At 36.3% G+C, this 17,800-nt stretch overlaps 1 protein-coding gene across 3 annotated transcripts in view; it reads left to right on the forward strand.

Annotated features, from left to right (window-relative positions):
• TERF1 (telomeric repeat binding factor 1) overlaps positions 1 to 17,800 on the forward strand; it is a 40,008-nt gene that overhangs the window by 19,978 nt on the left and 2,230 nt on the right. The window contains exons 6-9 of one of the 3 annotated variants that reach the window (XM_012463772.3): positions 789 to 901; positions 4,142 to 4,201; positions 5,817 to 5,905; positions 13,064 to 13,167. In XM_012463772.3, the coding sequence (XP_012319195.1) occupies positions 789 to 901; positions 4,142 to 4,201; positions 5,817 to 5,905; positions 13,064 to 13,167 (366 nt within the window). Of the gene's footprint in view, positions 1 to 788; positions 902 to 4,141; positions 4,202 to 5,816; positions 5,910 to 13,063; positions 13,168 to 17,800 lie in introns of those variants that run through there. The other 2 variants (XM_012463773.3, XM_064384273.1) reach the window with 2 other exon arrangements.

The following is a 17,800-nucleotide window of genomic DNA, read 5'->3' on the forward strand; positions in this document are numbered from 1 at the left end:
AGCCACCGCGCTCCAGCCTGGGTGACAAAATGAGACCCCGTCTCAAAAAAAAGACATTTCTGGTCAGGCACAGTGGCTCACGCCTGTAATCCCTGTACTTTGGGAGGCGGAAACGGGTGGATTGCTGGGGCCCAGGAGTTTGAGACCAACTTTGGCAACATGGCAAAACCCCATCTTTGCAAAAAAATACAAAAATTTAGCCAGGCATAGTGGCGGACGCCTATAGTCTCAGCAACCTGGGAGGCTGAGGTGGGAGATCACCTGAGCCCAGGAGGTTGCGGCTGCAGTGAGCTGTGATTGTGCCACTGCACTCCAGCCTGGGCAACAGAGTGAGACTCTGTCTCAGAACAAACAACAATAAAAGTTTTCTAATAACATTTTTTTCTCTGTCATGGCCTCAAAAGTTTTAAGTTGGTGGTGTTATTATAGTGAAGCATCTTGATTGATTTGAGATAATTTTTATTTCAAAATATCTAGAATTTTTATTCATTTTTTTTCATGCAGCCTTTTCTCTTAAAATTGCCTAGAGAGCATTGCATCTATCAAATATATTTACAAGGAAAAACCACCTTCATAATACTGATAAGCCAAGCAGATAGCTAATGTAGCTGCTGGCAGTGTCATAATTATTGGTGAAAATAACAACACAGTGCCCTTTATTGGCCTGTGAACAAATACATTGGCAATGACTATCAAAGAATTACGAGGTTTACTTTAATGCTATTTGTTTAAAATGGCTTAATGCATTTCTTCCTATCCCCCTACCTCCACACACACCGTTTTTTAAGGCAGCAGCAAAAGTAGTAGAAAGTAAAAGAGCAAGAACAATAACTTCTCAAGATAAACCTAATGGTAATGATGTTGAAATGGAAACTGAAGCTAATTTGGATACAAGAAAAAGGTTTGTAATTTAATCAATTAGTATATTCTTTGTCTTATGAATGTTCTGTCTTTCTGTAAAATTGATGCAAATCTTTTTATTAAAAATAATTATTGAGTAGTATGTTATCTTGATGATTAACATTTAGGTATATGGAATACTGTAGAGTTATTTCATGACCTGTACAAATTATATATACTAAGCAAAAGTAGAGAATAAGAAAATATTACAGTTTAAATAATGTGGATAATTTACCATTCTCACTGAGGGTATGCTCAGGAACAAGGGTGAGGTGTGAATCCCGTGCCCCTTAGTTGTTTTTAGGTTTTACATGTTCTCCTTATGTGATTCATGTTTCACTGTACTACGAGTCTAGTATTTTAAGATATTATTCACATATCTTCTCTAAGGGTAAGCCCACTGCTGCATTCAGTGCTCAACTGAAGAAATAGTGATTTGCTTTAATACTGGAGGAAAACAGGTTGTGTCAGTCCTGTATATTGAGAGACAGTTGTTAAGTCTCCAAACTTATTTTTTCTTTAGAGATTTTCAGGGGTGATTTTTGTCTTTTGCTTTAGAAGCTGAAGTATCTTCCCCTATTGAAGATACAACTCTAACATTGTAAAGATCTTCCTTTCTATTGAACTCATGGTCTATTTTCTTTGTTGTTCTACCCTTAAACCAAGGCTAGATAACCAAATCCCTGTGGTAGGAAATGGATGTAATATTACTCTTTCTTCTTGGAACCATGACTTAAGTGCTGCAGGGACCCCATCTTAACTACTTATTTAGAGGTGGAGATTGGGGTTCAAGTTGGATCTACACTGCATTTGTCACATCTCAGGACTAAGGCTCTGTCATCTTATAGTGGTCCCTCCTATTGTTCCTGCCTGTCAAAGCATGGCTTGTTCCTCACTGGTTCGTCTTTCCAAAGGCTGTACTAAAGTCTTCTTTCCAATTGATGTACTGTTTATTTCTAAATTCCAGTTTAAGAAGTAGAGATTCCATTTTTATTGGCCCAATTACTTCATTTTGTTTGGAAAATCAAAGTTTAATGATACTAATACCCAATACATTCTTGTAGCCAAGCCATCTTGGTTCTTATAATGATGAGCACACTTTCTATGGAAGGACTCTTCTTATATAGTACTACCCACTTATTTCAGGTGCTCTCCTAGACACAAACACAATGCAATCCATATGTACCAAACAGAACTCTTCATGTTCTCATTTGCCTCTCTACACCCTGCCTCTTTAACTTCACACATCCAGTTGTCTCTCTAGGTATTAAGAACCCCACCTCAGAAATGCTTCTCCAATCTATTATCATTTATATAGCTTTGTGCCATTCAAATCCATCCTTGACATAACCTCCAGAGTTAGCTTCCACAAAATTAAATCTCTTTAGATCACTTCTCAGCTTAAAAACCTTTTGGCTCCTATTTCCTACTAGATGAGTCAGAATTTATTGGCATGGCTTATAAAGCCTTACATAGACCCTTTCTGTTTTTTTTTGTATACAATCTTATCCCTAAGCATGAACCCCTCTGCCCACATACATGGTACTTTCTAGCAGCACATAACTTCTCCCTGATCTTAAAATGTTAGAAGTTTTCATACCTCTACCCTTGCTTTGTTCCTTCTATTTGAATTCCTTTTTATTCTCTCCACGGCAGGCTCTTACTTGACATTTAATGTATCTCAGAGATCACCTGTATGAAGTCTTGCCCAGCTCTCTCATCAGAGTTGTTAATTCTGTGCTTTTATAGCATATATCTCTATAAAAGGACTTATCTTCATTAGTAACTTAGTTGTTTACCTGTCTGATGCTTTTACTAGATTGAGAATTATTTGAAGTTTCTTAATTAGCTTTGAAGCATCTTAATTAGCTTGGTGTCCTTGTTGCCTAATTCATTACCAGGCATGTATTAGAACTTACTGTACACTAGTTACAGGGAACAAAACTAAAACTAGAAACAGGTTAAAGATCAAGAATCAAGCAAATACCAAAACTATCCTGGAAGCAGAACCAGGGCAAATAAAGCATCAAATCACCAGTATCAGGATGGTTATCAGTAGGATTCACATGAAGCAAGTATAGAATCAGAAGTGTGATTGTGAGGTCAAATGCTAGAAAAATTGAAATCCCCATGTTATGAAGACTAGATGAAATAAATATTTTGCTCTGATAAAGTGTATGCAGTTGTCCCTTGGTGTTTGAAGGGGATTAGTCCTAGGACATCTATCCCCCATGAATACCAAAATCCACGGATGCTCAGGTGTCTTACAAAAATTGTGTAATAGCCAGAAACAATAGTTCATACCTGTAATCCCAGCACTTTGAAAGACTGGGGCAGGAGAATCACTGGAGATCAGCCTAGACAACATGCAGAAACTTGTCTTTACAAAAATTAACCAGGCATGGCAGTACATGCCTGTAGTACTAACTACTTGAGAGGCTTAGGTGAGAAGATCACTTGAGCCCAGGAGGTCTGCAGTAAGCTGTGCTCCAGCCTATCTAACCCTTGGCGAGACCCTGTCTCAAAAAATAAAAATAAAAGGTGTAATATTTGCGTATAACCTACATACATCCTTCCATATACTTTAAATCATCTCTAGGTTACTTAAAATATCTAGCACAATGTTTGATAATTGAGATGGACAGCTTCATGGAGGAACTAGTCTTGAGCAGGGGCTTTTGTAGGATGGTTAAAATTTTTACAGACGGATAGAAGAGGAAATACCATTTTAGGAGAGAGGAATAGTACCAGTGAAAGCATGGAGGTGCAAATAATCATGCTGTGTTTGTGGAAACTATTTTAACTATAACAAAGGGGAAATTAATTCCCCAAAGTTCAATTGGACACTGGTGGGGAGAACAATAAATTAAAATTGAACCCATCAAATTATAAACTTTAAATATGCTTTTTAGGTGTCAGTTATACCTTAATAAAGCAGTTTTAAAAACTTGAATTCATGGAAATAAAGTACCATAGAAGATTGAAAGAGTGTTATTACAAATGCTTGACTACAGCATTAATTATGCTTATGTTTGGAGGAGCTTGATTTAATACCTCTTATAAGCATGTTTGGACAAAAATTAGCCATGTTGTAATGGACCATGTATATCCCAATGTTATCAAGGTTTATTTCCAAAGTTATTTTTTAAAAATTGAAATATGGTTTGACTATGTGGAAAATACTATCCTTATGAAAAGTTTCTTTTGTTTACATTCTTACAAATTTTTTCTTCTTTTAAAGTGTTAGTGACAAACAGTCTGCGGTAACTGAATCCTCAGAGGGTACAGTATCCTTATTGAGGTGAAGTAAATTGACATTTTTCTTCTTTGTCTTTCAAATCTTTGATTGAAGCAATTCATGCAGACCTAATATAATAACTACCACATAAATGGTACAATTTAAAGAATATCTCAGTGTCCTACTTAGCCCAATAGATATTCACGACTCTGAGATATCTTGAAATTCCAAACTATAGAGACCTGCTTCTGAGAATGGGTTGTTTCACATTGCTTCTACAAAGCCACTATTGAAATACATATAGAGAGAGTTCTTGAGCTTAAAACAGAAGTTTAGTAAACTCTTATCTGTCATAGAAACAAAGATACAATACTGGGGCAGGAAGGGGACAGGGATTACATTTCTAACGAATGTCCCAAATGCTAATTTTATGAAATTTACTTGAAAAACTAATCAATCTACTAGAATTGCTGTGACAGACAATGTAACATGTCCAGAGAGCAGAAAGTCTGCATGAATGATTTCGAAGATAGAGCAGTTGGAATCACAAGTGGAACCATGGGAGGGGTGGCTGATTTGGTGTGATGGAGGTGATTGAACATGAGGAATTGAGAGGTCAGAGTGGTATATGAATTGTCCGTGAGAACACTGAAATAAGTCATAATAGCAGCACTTAGGTATAGAGAAAGATCTGTGAATGATGAAGAAGTGCTTGGAAGGATGGTGAATGGCTGTGAAGAATGATCGAAGGTGATACATCTCAGTGGCATGAAGCCTCAAGGCTGAAGTTTCTATGGAAACGACCTTGGAAGTGGCATTCATTAGGAAATGAAAACTGCTGTCTCTGGAGTCCTGTAGTTTATGGAGGGTGGACGATTAAGCCAGTCTCTACTAGAAAAGGCTACCAAGGAGAGAAATGTTGTCCCCAGGGGAGAGCTAGATTTTTGACAAGGCAAATAGAGGGGAGAAATGAGGTTGAGGACAATAGAAAGTCTTGTGAAGGAGGGAGAGAGGGGAAGAAAGAAAGGATATCTGGTGACATAGAGTATCCATAGGGATAAAAGTATAGCTAAAAGAACCTACATTTTAAGTGGAGTTAATACAGCTGCCTAAGCTTTGGTGAACTGCTTTTTGAATCTTAGTTTGCTCCTTCATAAAACTGGATTAATATACTACCAACTTGGCAGGGTTTTCTAAAAAAATGATGCCACTTCCTGTGTTTCCAAACAGCCTCACCTTTTAAAACTCTTTTTGGAAGCTATAAAGATAATCAAGTGATATCTGCCATTATGTAAAGGAATTTTGGAATTTGTCTTTGGGGAAATGAAAGCTAATGCTTTGTAGTTTAGGGGTTTTGTTTCCTTGATGTATCTAATTGGAAGGCCAAAAGAGTTTTGTGTTTTTGTTTTTTATTTTTTTGGTTTTTGCCTCCTTCTGAGGCATCAAAAAACATCTTGATTTCTGCTGAGTAGATGAAATGGAGAAAGATGAGAAAGGCAACAGAAACCTTAAGAGGCCACAGGTTAAGATGGGGCACTAAGCAGGGAGAGCACCAAAGAAAGTGGGCCAAAGTATTAATAGAAGATCCTAGAACAGATTAAGGCAAATCATTTACCTTTTTTCTATTGCTTTACTAATCTTTCTAGAACCAATCATAAGCTTTCATATTTTATTTTAGGTCTCACAAGAATCTTTTCTTATCTAAGTTGAAACATGGAACCCAGCAACAAGACCTTAAGAAAGAAAGAAGAGTAGGAACTCTTCAAAGTGAGTACTGTTATGACAGTTTTAGAAGGGGAGAATTGATGTGTCCTCAAACAATCCCCCCATTGACCTTACCACTATAACACAAAAAAACACACACTTCAGAAAACTGAAGCACAAAGTTTTGACTTCATAGAGTTAATTGAGGTGGTGTAAGTGCTTAATTTAGAAAGTTAGCTATTTTGATTGTCTAGCTTAGAGTTCTTTTACTATAGAAGTACACTGCTTTTCTACCTTGACTGTATTCAGCAACTTCAAATATAGTCATATGGCACATCATGACATTTCAGTCAAAGAGAGACTGTATTGCTTATAGGATGGTGGTCCTGTAATAATGTAATGGAGCATATATAGAATCTTGATAATGTGTCACTCGATATTGGCATTGCATATCAAAGAGGGGAAATTATTGATAATTAGCAGTGGAACTGGGAACTGTGAGTTTTCTATATGAAAATATAAGTATATATTTTCATTTCTATATAAAAAATATATATTTAAGTTTGTATAAATGCACTCTTATAACATTCACATAAGGACAAAATCACTCAACGACCTATTTCTCAATGTATCCCCCTTGTAAAGCAACGCATGACTGTAGTTACTTTTCTGAAACACTAAGTACAGTTGATTCTCGTTATTCACAATAGTTACGTTTTATAAAGTCTGAGACTGTTGAATTAGCAAATACTGAATCATTACTCCTAGGGGAATTAAAGGGTTATGTTTCTGCAAGCCTATGGTCGCAGCATTTTTGTGAACTAATCAGTACATAACCTTGTTTTATGTGTGTTTCTGTTGAAGACTCTTAATTATTATTAACTCATTAACAATGAATCACTACCAACAACACTATATTACTCAGGCCTGAGTGAAGCTTATATAACACATTTGTTTTCTCTGTAAATCACATCACAGCCTCTTGAATTTAGGAACACTATATAGCACTTCATTGCTATATTGGGGTCCATTTTAAACAGCAAAACCACCAACAGAAAGCAAAAATGTGTCACTAGATAAACTGTGAGAAAGACACTTGTTGATATTATGAGAGCTGAAAGAAGGCAGAGTGTTACCTTGTGTGACCTCAGCTGTGGGTGTGTGTACCTGACAACTCAAAATTTTTTGCTGCTTTGCACATACCTTCCAGTGACTCTAAAAAGTGCCACAGTATTGATTTTAGAGTTAGACAATTTTACTGGGTAGACAACAAGTAGAATTCATGAATAATGAAGATTGATTATATATACACACACAGGATCTGTATACTCTCCTTATGGCATTTAAAATTTATTTTTTTATAAAAGGCATTCCTAGATTTAAAAAAAAAGAAAATACGGAAACCTCTGGATGTTGTAGAAGGGACTAAAAAAAAAAATCCCCTCCTAAAACAAAAAATAATAACAATACCCAAAAAAGAAAATAAAAAGTCTTAAAAGCAGTCTGTAATTGTTTTCAATTTTAATTTGATTACAAGGTTTTTTGGGGGGGGGCATATATTCATTTAACAGATGTTTATTGACCCCACATTAATATTTTAGGTACTGAACTGATAACAGATTTTTGATATAGATCTAAGCCTAAATACTTATTGATAAAAATAAGAGACATAATGAAATTAGGTTTATTTCTCAATGCTCAAAAGGTACCATCTTGATGCCAGGCAAATGATAGGCCTGCAGTAAATATCATAGGATAATTTTTTTTTCTTTTTATTTAATCTATCTCCAGTTAGATAGAATAAATTTGTTCATACCTGATGACTGATGACAGGGCAACCATTAGCAAATATTTGTAAATACAACTCTAAAGTATTTAGATTCATAGACATCATTCTCATTTTAAAGATGAGAAAATGGAAACTCAGTAAAGTTATTTGCCTAATATTGGTGGAGTTCCAAGATTGGTTTTCTACACCTATTGCGGCAAGATGACAGAATCATTTTAAATGAGAATAATGTGAGCATTTTTGTAGACTTTTAATTTAATAGTAAGAAATTCAAAGAAAAGAAAACACAGGTCGGGCGTAGTAGCTCATGCCTATAATCCTATCACTTTGGAAGGCTGAGTCGGGTGGATTGCCTGAAGAGCTCAGGAGTTTGAGACCAGCCTAGGCAACATGACGAAACCCCATTTCTACTAAAAATAGAAAAAATTAGCCAGGTGTGGTGGTGCCTGCTTGTAATTCCAGCTACTCGGGAGGCTGAGGCACACAAGAGTCCATCTTGAACCCAGGAGGTGGAGGCTGCACTCCAGCCTGGGTGACAGAGCAAGACTATCTCAAAAAAAGAGAAAACATGGTTTATCAGCAAACTCGAAGACTGTAAACTCATTGCAGACTGGCTTGACAGTGACTGTGGCTATTGAGCCTATAAGGTTTGAGTTTTAGCACATTTTATTAGGTATCAGTAATAAGTATGTTTTCTTTAAAAAATCCAGTGTACTAAAATGGTACCCAAGTACCCCCTCTTTATAGTTCGCAGATAATAAGTAATAAGTTTGTTTGCGTTAAACCTTTTTTTCTCTTTCTGTTTTTGGAGACAGAGTCTTACTTTGTCACCCAGGCTGGAGTGCAGTGGTGATATCTTGGCTCACTGCAGTATCTATATCCCCAGGCTCAGGTGATCCACAGGCACATGCCACCACACCTTCCTAGTTTGTGTGTGTGTGTGTGTGTTCTTTTTTTTTTCTTTGAGACAAGTCTCTATCACCCCAGCTGAAGTGCAGTGGCTCAGTCTTGGCTCACTGCAACCTCCGTCTCCAGGATTCAAATGATTCTTCTGCCTCAGCCTCCAGAGTAGCTGAGATTACAGGAGTGTGCCACCATACCCAGCAGATTTTTGTATTTTTAATGGAGATGGGGTTTCACGATGTTGGCCAACTGGTCTGGAACTCCTGACCTCAGGCAGTCTGCCCGCCTCAGCCTCCCAAATTGCTGGCGTTACAGACATGAGCCACCACACCTAGCCTTTTTGTAGTTTTTTGTAGAGATGGGGTTTTGCCATGTTGTCCCAGCTGGTCTCTAACTCCCGAACTCAAGCGATCTGCTCGCTGTAATTGTGCTGAGATTACAGGCATGAGCCACTGCTCCCAGCCCTCACCTTGTTTTCAAAAATTAATTTTTGTGTTGTAAAATTGACATGTGCTTAGAGAAAAAAAATCAAGTAATTCAGAAAAGTTGAAAGAAAAAGCCAAATTATCCAGATTTCATCTGTGCAGAAAAACTCACCATCATTGAGTGAAATTAATAATTTGAGTTGAAAGCTTTTTATATGTAAACTCATTCAATTCTCAAAACAACCTTATGAGATCAGTGCTTTTTTTTTTTCTTAAATCATCTCCATTATATAGATGAGGAAGCTGAGATTTAAAAAGGTAAATAAAATGTCTTTGGTTACACAGTATATGAACAGAACAGGAGCTAAAATTTGAAATCAGTCTGACTCCATAGCCCAGGCTTTTAATTGCTTAGATGGACTGCTTCAATAGAAGAGTGGGTAGATTCAAAGCAAATAAAATTTTACAAAAATATGATCAAGTTACATATGTTACTTTAAAATATATTTACATTTAATTTTTAAAATGTAAAACAAGGATTCAGTACTTCAGATAAAAGTGGTTTCACAAGAAATCTGTCAGTAACCGTTATGATCTGTGTAAAATAAAGAATATGAAGAATATGAAGTGCTTTAAGAGGTCAGTCAACTTTAGTCAATCAACTTTAGCCTGTTGATTGACCTTAGCAAAAATTTCTTCCATCAATTACCAATTTTTCTTGGTTATATTTTATATAATCAAGATTTGTAACATTGTTTTCCATGGATTTTCAGTTCAAAACATTTTTTCATTTCCTTAGAGACTTTTTTACTGACCTATGAGGGAAGTTGTTTAATTTCCATATACCTTTCTGTTACTGATTTTTAGTTTAATTCTATTTCAGTCTGTGAATATGCTTCATAGTTTTTTTTTTTTTTTTAAGATTTGTTTTATGGCCAATAGTATGGTTTATCTTGGTCCATTTGAATGTGCACAGAGAAGAATGTGAATTCTGGTATTGTTGAATGAAGTATTTAAAATGTCAATTAGGGCAAGTTTTTAATAATGCTGTTCAGGTATTCTATATACGTACTTGTTTCCTGCCTGCTTGTTCTATCAATTAGAGAAGTGATAAAATCTCTAACTATAATTATGAATTTGTCGTTATATTTATGTTAATTTATTTCCTCTTTGCTTTTTTAGTCCTCTAGCACCTGTTTAAACATTTCTCTTAATACTAAAATCTTGGGCCGGGCGCAGTGGCTCACGCCTATAATCCTAGCACTTTGGGAGGCCGAGGCGGGTGGATCACGAGGTCAAGAGATCAAGACCATCCTGGTCAACAAGGTGAAACCCCGTCTCTACTAAAAATACAAAAATTAGTTGGGCATGGTGGTGCGCGCCTGTAATCCCAGCTACTCGGGAGGCTGAGGCAGAAGAATTGCTTGAACCCAGGAGGCGGAGGTTGCGGTGAGCCGAGATCGTGCCATTGCACTCCAGTCTGGGTAACAACAGTGAAATGCCGCCACAAAAAAAAAAATAATAATAATACTAAAATCTCTGCATCAGAGTTAGTGTGGTTTCCATTTTCCTAACTGGAACCTACCCAATATACATATCAAAATCCCATGTATGTTTAGGTCTCTTGGTCTACTCCTGCAGCAAATACCATATTGTTTCAGTTACTGTAGTTTTGTAGTTTACTCATTTTGTAGTAGGGTAATCTTACTGTCTTCAAAAGTATCTTGACTATTCTGGTGTTTTGATATTCCATATTGTCAGGGAAAAAACTTAGCCATAGGGCTTTATAAGCAGTAAACCTGCTGCTACTTTATAGGTACAAAAGGTAGCCAACAAGACTTAATGACTTAATGAGTTAGAGTAAGAGATTATTATGGCATAGCAAACAACATGGCATTGATGTAGTTGTTCAGATTTCCCTACCCTAAGTCCCATGGACTATGCAGCAGACCTAAATGTGTGCTGTGAAGGCAGTAAGTTATATTTCAGCTGAGGAAAACTCAGAGCTAAGGGCTCAGCGCTTTTGAGCAAGTAACAAAACATTGTAACAAATAGCAAACAAGCCAGTACCCTCTCCCAGAGAGAGCAGTTGCCTGGTGGTCACGCTGTGGTTTCCTTGACCTGCTTAATTGCCTATCTGACTGGCTATAGAAAATGCACAGTATCAGGAGATGAATAAGGCTTTTGTACATTCAACAAGAATTGCAGGGGTGCTCAGAGCCAATGATGGACTACCTCCCTTAACACATAATTTTGGAATAATCTTGTTAAATTATACAAAGAACCCTGTTGAAATTTTATGTGAAATTGCATTGTTAACAACAGATGATTTTGCGGAGAAGTGACACCATTACATTAAGTTTTCCTATGCATGAACAAAATATAGTTCCGTAACATGTTTTTATATATATAGTCATCCCTTGGTTTTCACAGGGGGTTGGTTCCAGGACCCGCATCCTCCCCCACCCCAAAAGGGATACCAAAATTCTCAAATCCCTTACATAAAATGGCAGTCTTTGCATATAGACCTATGTACCCGCCTACCACATGCTTTAACTCATCCTCAAGTTACTTAGGGTAACTAAAACAATGTAAATGATAAATAACTAATAAATAGATGTTAGACTATATTTTTATTTGTATCATTTTTATTATTATATATTTTTTCCCCTGAATATTTTATTCCAAGGTTGGTTGAATCCAGTGTGGAACCTGCAAATATAGAGGGCCAATGGTAGGTAGGTAGAGAGAGAGAGAGAGAGTAAAGCTTCTCATAACCTGTTTTATATACATAGTACAGCTTTATAATTACTACATATAGATGTTGCACCACTTTTGCTGAAGTTATCAAAGAGACCGTGACATGATGGCTCACACCTGTAGTTCCAGCACTTTGGGAGGCCAAGGCACAAGGATCACTTGAGCCCAGTAATGAAGAGACCAGCCTGGGCAATATAGTGAAACCATGTCTTTACAAAAAAATTTTTTTAAATTAGCCAGGCTTGGTGGCATTTGCCTCTAGTCCCAGTCCCAGCTACTCAGGAGGCTGAGGTGAGGGAGGATAAAGTGGAAGAATCACTTGAGCCCAGGAGTTTGAGCTATGATCATACCACTGCACGTCAGCCTGGGCAAAAGAGAGAGACTCTATATCTCTTTTAAAAAAAAAAAAAAAGTTAGAAGCCGGGCGCGGTGGCTCACGCCTGTAATCCCAGCACTTTGGGAGGCCGAGGCGGGTGGATCACGAGGTCAAGAGATCGAGACCATCCTGGTCAACATGGTGAAACCCCGTCTCTACTCAAAATACAGAAAATTAGCTGGGCATGGTGGCGCGTGCCTGTAATCCCGGCTGCTCAGGAGGCTGAGGCAGGAGAATAGCCTGAACCCAGGAGGCGGAGGTTGCGGTGAGCCGAGATCGCGCCATTGCACTCCAGCCTGCGTAACAAGAGTGAAACTCTGTCTCAAAAAAAAAAAAAAAAAAAGTTATCTCTAAGAATGTTAGATTTTTGTGGCTATTGTAAATAGTATCTTTCTATTGTTGTAGTTAAATATTTTAACTGTTTGCTGCTAATGAATAGAAATCCTGTTGCTTTTTTGTGTATTGATCTTACTGATCTTTTCATTCTATTTGTAGATTCTCTTAGGTTTTCTGCCTAAACAATTATCATTTTTCAATAATTACAGTTCTGTTTCTTTTCAGTTAAATATATTTCTTGTCTTATCAAACTATAAATAAGAAAGGAGTGAGGAAAGGATTATGCTTCTTAGTACTCCTAAAACATCATCATACAAAAATTTCAATGATCCTATACAATAAATATTTCTGCTTTTTTTTAAACTGATGATGAAAAGACAGGCTCAGGGATATGAAATGACTTGTTTAAAGACATATAAAAGAATCAAGACTCAAAACACTCTCCCTCTGATTTCAAAGACTGATCTTTGCACTATACCATGCTGCTTCCAGATTTGAAGGAAAAAATTAAACATGTATAGTACTTTTTCTTAGAATAGCTTAAAAAAGGAATTTCATGATAACCTTTAAAAAATAACTGCTCTTTTTTCTTTAATATGAAACTATTTATCACATTACTTTTCTACTTTTAGGTGCAAAAAAGAAAAAAGAAAGCAGAAGAGCCACTGGAAGTAGAATACCTGTTTCAAAAAGTCAACCGGTGACTCCTGAAAAACATCGAGCTAGAAAAAGACAGGTCTTTGTTTTTTATTATACTTGGATAACACTTACAGACATTAAAGTTATAACTTGAATAATTGTGATTATTTCTGTTCAACCCTCCAAAAATCTTGAATATAAAATATTTACCCTTTACCATCTTTGCCTATTCAAAATGGAATACTTCACCCACATTTTAAAAGTTTTAAGTTGGGTGTTGATACTGACATCTATTTGGAATTATTGTGATACTATCATAAAATCTGTTTGTCAGATGTAAGGTGGGACTTAACTCCACATTATAAGCTTTGATATTTAAATTTTCCTAACAGGGATCCAATTCCAAAATCTCTGAGTGTGGTCCTGATGCTTACTTTGTCTCTTCAGACTGTGCTTTTTGCTTTTTAGCATGCTTATAATATTTTGCTGATAGCTAGACATGATATATCAAGTAAAAGGAAATAAGATAAATGACCCTTTAATGTGAGGTTTTATGTTTATCTTGCTAGGAGTTATCATTTGCTGTAGCTGTAGGTGTCAAAGGTTAAAATTTCCTCTAGTGTCTTGTTTTTGTCTCTCTTGTTGTCTATGGGTTTCCCTAGAGACTGCTTTAATAAGAGTCTGAGGGAGCTCTTTCAGCTGTAATGCCCAGGATCCTGACTGATGTGCTGGTAAGATAAGGGGAGGTGAAGCATTCTGGAGTCCTGTGCATAGGTCTCTTTCTTTTAGTAAGCCTGTGTCCTGGGCTGTGACCTTCATAAATGCTTCTCAGTCCACCACCCCTTGGGTGAGACTTGAAGGCTAGAGAGGGGTGGGGTTGAGTATTTCCACGGGTAAATTAGGCTCTTTTAAAGCCTCAGTCGGTTAGGTTCTGGCAAAATTAGTTTGAGGGCAGGATTTTGTTAAGGAGATCAGAACGCTCTCCTTATTTATTTTGAAATGGGGAGTATTTCAAAATGGCTGCTTTTCCCCTCCCCCTGTCAGAAGCAGGGGAAGGAATTTTTGTCTGATCTTCACCCTGAGACCTGATAGGGCTCCTGGAGATAAAACTCATACAAGTTTATGAGTCCCTCTGAAACCGGGCCCATGAAGGTTTTAAACTCTCAAGCTTATCCACACTGAGCCTCCATCAGTTCCTCAGTCTCAGTTAATTGCTTCTACCAGTATTGGCTCCACCTGTGAGTTTCTGTTCATCTGCCTCTCTGCTTCTCTAGTTTTTAGGGCAGCAGTCTGCTGTGTGACATTAGTTCTTTGTTGTACCTAAGAAGAGTTACTGATTTTCAGTTTGATCAACAGCTTTTTTCTTCTGGGGACTGGCATGATGATTTCCAAGCTCTTCACATGTGGGACTGGAAACCAGAAGTCTCTGCCTTATACAACAACTGATCTTTCCCTGTAGTTTTTCCACAACCATTCCAAATAAGATTGTAGGTGTTATTTACAGATATATATAAAGAAAGCAGTTTTTTCTCTTCTATTCAAACCAAAATATAGGATATCAACCACATAATCAGTGATAATATCTGTCACCATTTCCTATGCCAAAAAAGAATTCTGTGGCTATCACAAGTGCCTGGTTTTATTTTTTAGCTTTCCATTGTTGTCTTTTTGTTAAAATACTTGTTTTAGAAGATAAGTGACAGACTTAATTTTATTTTGTATTGAGGTTTTTTAAAAAAGATTTATGACAATAGCCTGTGTCTACTTGGACAGTTTTCTTTTTGATGCTGTCTGTTAAACAGACAAAGATATTTCTTCTTTCCTTATCAGAACTAAAGAGCTCTTCTTTTATAAATATTCCATTAAAGAAGAAAAGTAAATGCCTTTCAAACTTTTTTCCATAAACAGTATGTAATGAGAAATACTGTAACAGTATTGTCTTTTACTGTTAGTAGTATCATTTTAAGGCATTAGAAAGCATTATTTGTTCTTTAGAATGGATATACAGTTTTCAGATCTTAAGTTATATAATTTCTAGCTTTGGGAAAGAAAAAGATTGGTGTGTTTTAATTTGTTATGTGCTCTTTGTATCTTTTCAGGCTATTGGCATGGCTGGAGTTGTTATGATTTTGTATTGATTTTATTTGTGATTTTTCGAGAAAATAAAAGACAAATGACAATAGAACAAAAGAAATGGGTTTTATGGGTTTAATGTCCAGAACTGGATCATCTTAAACTCTTCCCTTAAACTGTTACTATGAATGGAATCTGGTACAATCTGTTTAATGTATAAAATGAGGAAATGGAAAGTTTTAAGCATAGTAGTAGACTTTATGAAATTGTACTGCCCTTAAGTTTTCTTTCTGATCTGACACTGATAGGTCAGTTGTGTCACTCATTCAACTCTAGCTATAGAAAGTAGTAGGCATTGGTACCAGTGATTACTAGGCCACTTTAACCTCTAAACTTAAAAATAAGAGCTTTCCTTACTTGCCAGACTGATAGCTTATTCTATGTGATGTTTTTCAAGACTCTTTCAGTCACAGGTAAAATTAAGCAAAGCCTGAAAACATTTAGATCAAGCAAAATAATCAAGGCGTAATCATTATATCAAGCTAAAGTTACTCTTTTTCAATAGAAGAAAAAAATACTTAATGCTAAACACTGTTGTTCAGTTAATCTTTATTGACAACATTACTACTTTCCTCTAGGTTAGGGGTGAGCAAAATTTTTCTATAAAGAGCAAGATTTATAGAAACTATGTATATGAAATATTCATAGTTTCTGTTACATATTTTAAGTATTTTAATTTTTTAAATGACTTTTTTAAATGTAAAAATGATTCTTAGCTTCAGGGCTGTAGAAAACCAACCTTACACTGGGTTTTGGCAGTAACTTGCTGACCCCTGCTATAGATGATCCACTGGAAAATACTGCTTAAACTTACTGCACCAAGGACCCCAAATAGGATTCAAACAGAGAATATTGGTCACTTCTTGAAAGAAAGGGGCTTTTGTATTGTATAAGATATCATCTATGCTCCTTATTAAAAATACTATAGCTCAGATGAAAACAAGAAAACAATGCCATATATGTGTATGAAATTTTCTTAAACCACAACTTTTTAAAGCTGAATGATATATGACAACTTCTTGAAAGAATAGAAATTCTTAGCTTGGAGACCATGGAGTTGATAGGCTCCTTAAAGGGAGTCTATGTGGCCCCCAAATTTGTATATAAAATTTTAGATACCTACACTTTTCTGTGGAGTGGACCTAAAAGATTTATGTGACCCCAAAGATTAATAACCCACTGTTGAAGTCCTTTTAATTAGTCATCCCACACATGAAAAAATAATACATCTCTTGTTTTTTATCAGTTAATGACAAGCAGTGTCGTGAGGTTTTATAGGAATGAAGGCTGAGTCAGGCAGTAATAGATGGGCATAGGAGGCTGTCAGTCTTTGTCTAGAGATTGAATAGCCATGTCCTTGTAAGCAGTACAGTTGCCGATAGGTGTGCTGCAGACAAACAAGCAAAAGCAGGTACAGAAGAGACCAGGTTGGTATCTTGGATTAAGTCACAAAGCAGAGGGATAGCAAGAACAGATGATCAGGTTTAAGATAGCTCAAACAAACTTATACCTGGGGTTTGGTTGCGGTCACTGCCAACTCTTTGGTATTGAGTCATATGCAAGATGGTTCTCATGTCATGTTTGTCTTCTTCAGGCCACCTTGAATTCTTCCTAATAATGGCATCAGACAAGAGTTTTTTTTTTTTTTTCTTTAATTGTAGTAAAGTACACATGATATAAAATTTATCGTTTACCATTTTAACTATTTTTAAATGTACAGTTTGGTAGCATTGAATATATTCTTATTGTGCTACCATCACTACCATCTGTGAATAGCACTCTTCCTCTTACAAAACTGAAACCGTACCCATTTAACAGTAACTCCATTTCCATCCCCCCAACCACCTTGCAACCATCATTCTACTTTCTGTTTATGAATTGAACTATTCTAGGTACCTCATATCACTAAAGTAGTATAATATTTGTCTTTTTCTGTCTAACGTAATGTCCTCAAGGTTCATCCGTGTTCTAGAATGCATTGGAACTTTCTTTTTAAGGCTGAATTATAATATAAACATTTTGTTTATCCATTTATCAATTGATGGAGAGTTGGGTTGCTTCCACATTTTAACTATTGTGAATAATGCTGCTATGAACATGGTTGTACAAATATCTCTTCAGCCCCCAGCTCTCAACTCTTTTGGATATATACCGAGAAGTGGAATTGCTGGATCATATGGTAGTCCTTTTTTAAATTTTTTAGTTAACTGCATACTGTTTTCCATAGTGGCACTATAATTTTACATTCCCATCAACAGTGTGCACAGGTTCCAATTTATCCATATCCTCACCAACACTTATTTTGTGTTTTTTTGATAGCAGCCATCTGAATGAATGTGGGTTGAGGAACTCGGTTTTTAAAGGAAATGTGAAGTGCTGGAGAATATCTTGTAGTCTAGTCACAGTAAATAATCACGCAGATGGTCAGATTGCTTTTTTGGCCTGCCAACAGAAGGAATAATTAGTTGGTCACCTGTAGCAAATGCCAAGTATCAGTAATTTTTCTGTGTATAGTATTAAATTTGCTTTTTAAATTTTTTATTTCAGGCATTTTCTCTCAGCCTAAAATTAGATGTTTTTAATTAGTTTACGTTAGT

Source organism: Aotus nancymaae, unplaced genomic scaffold, assembly GCF_030222135.1.
Source record: "Aotus nancymaae isolate 86718 unplaced genomic scaffold, 86718_ANA_hifiasm-v0.15.2.pri h1tg000036l, whole genome shotgun sequence".
Taxonomy (NCBI): Eukaryota; Metazoa; Chordata; class Mammalia; order Primates; family Aotidae; genus Aotus; species Aotus nancymaae.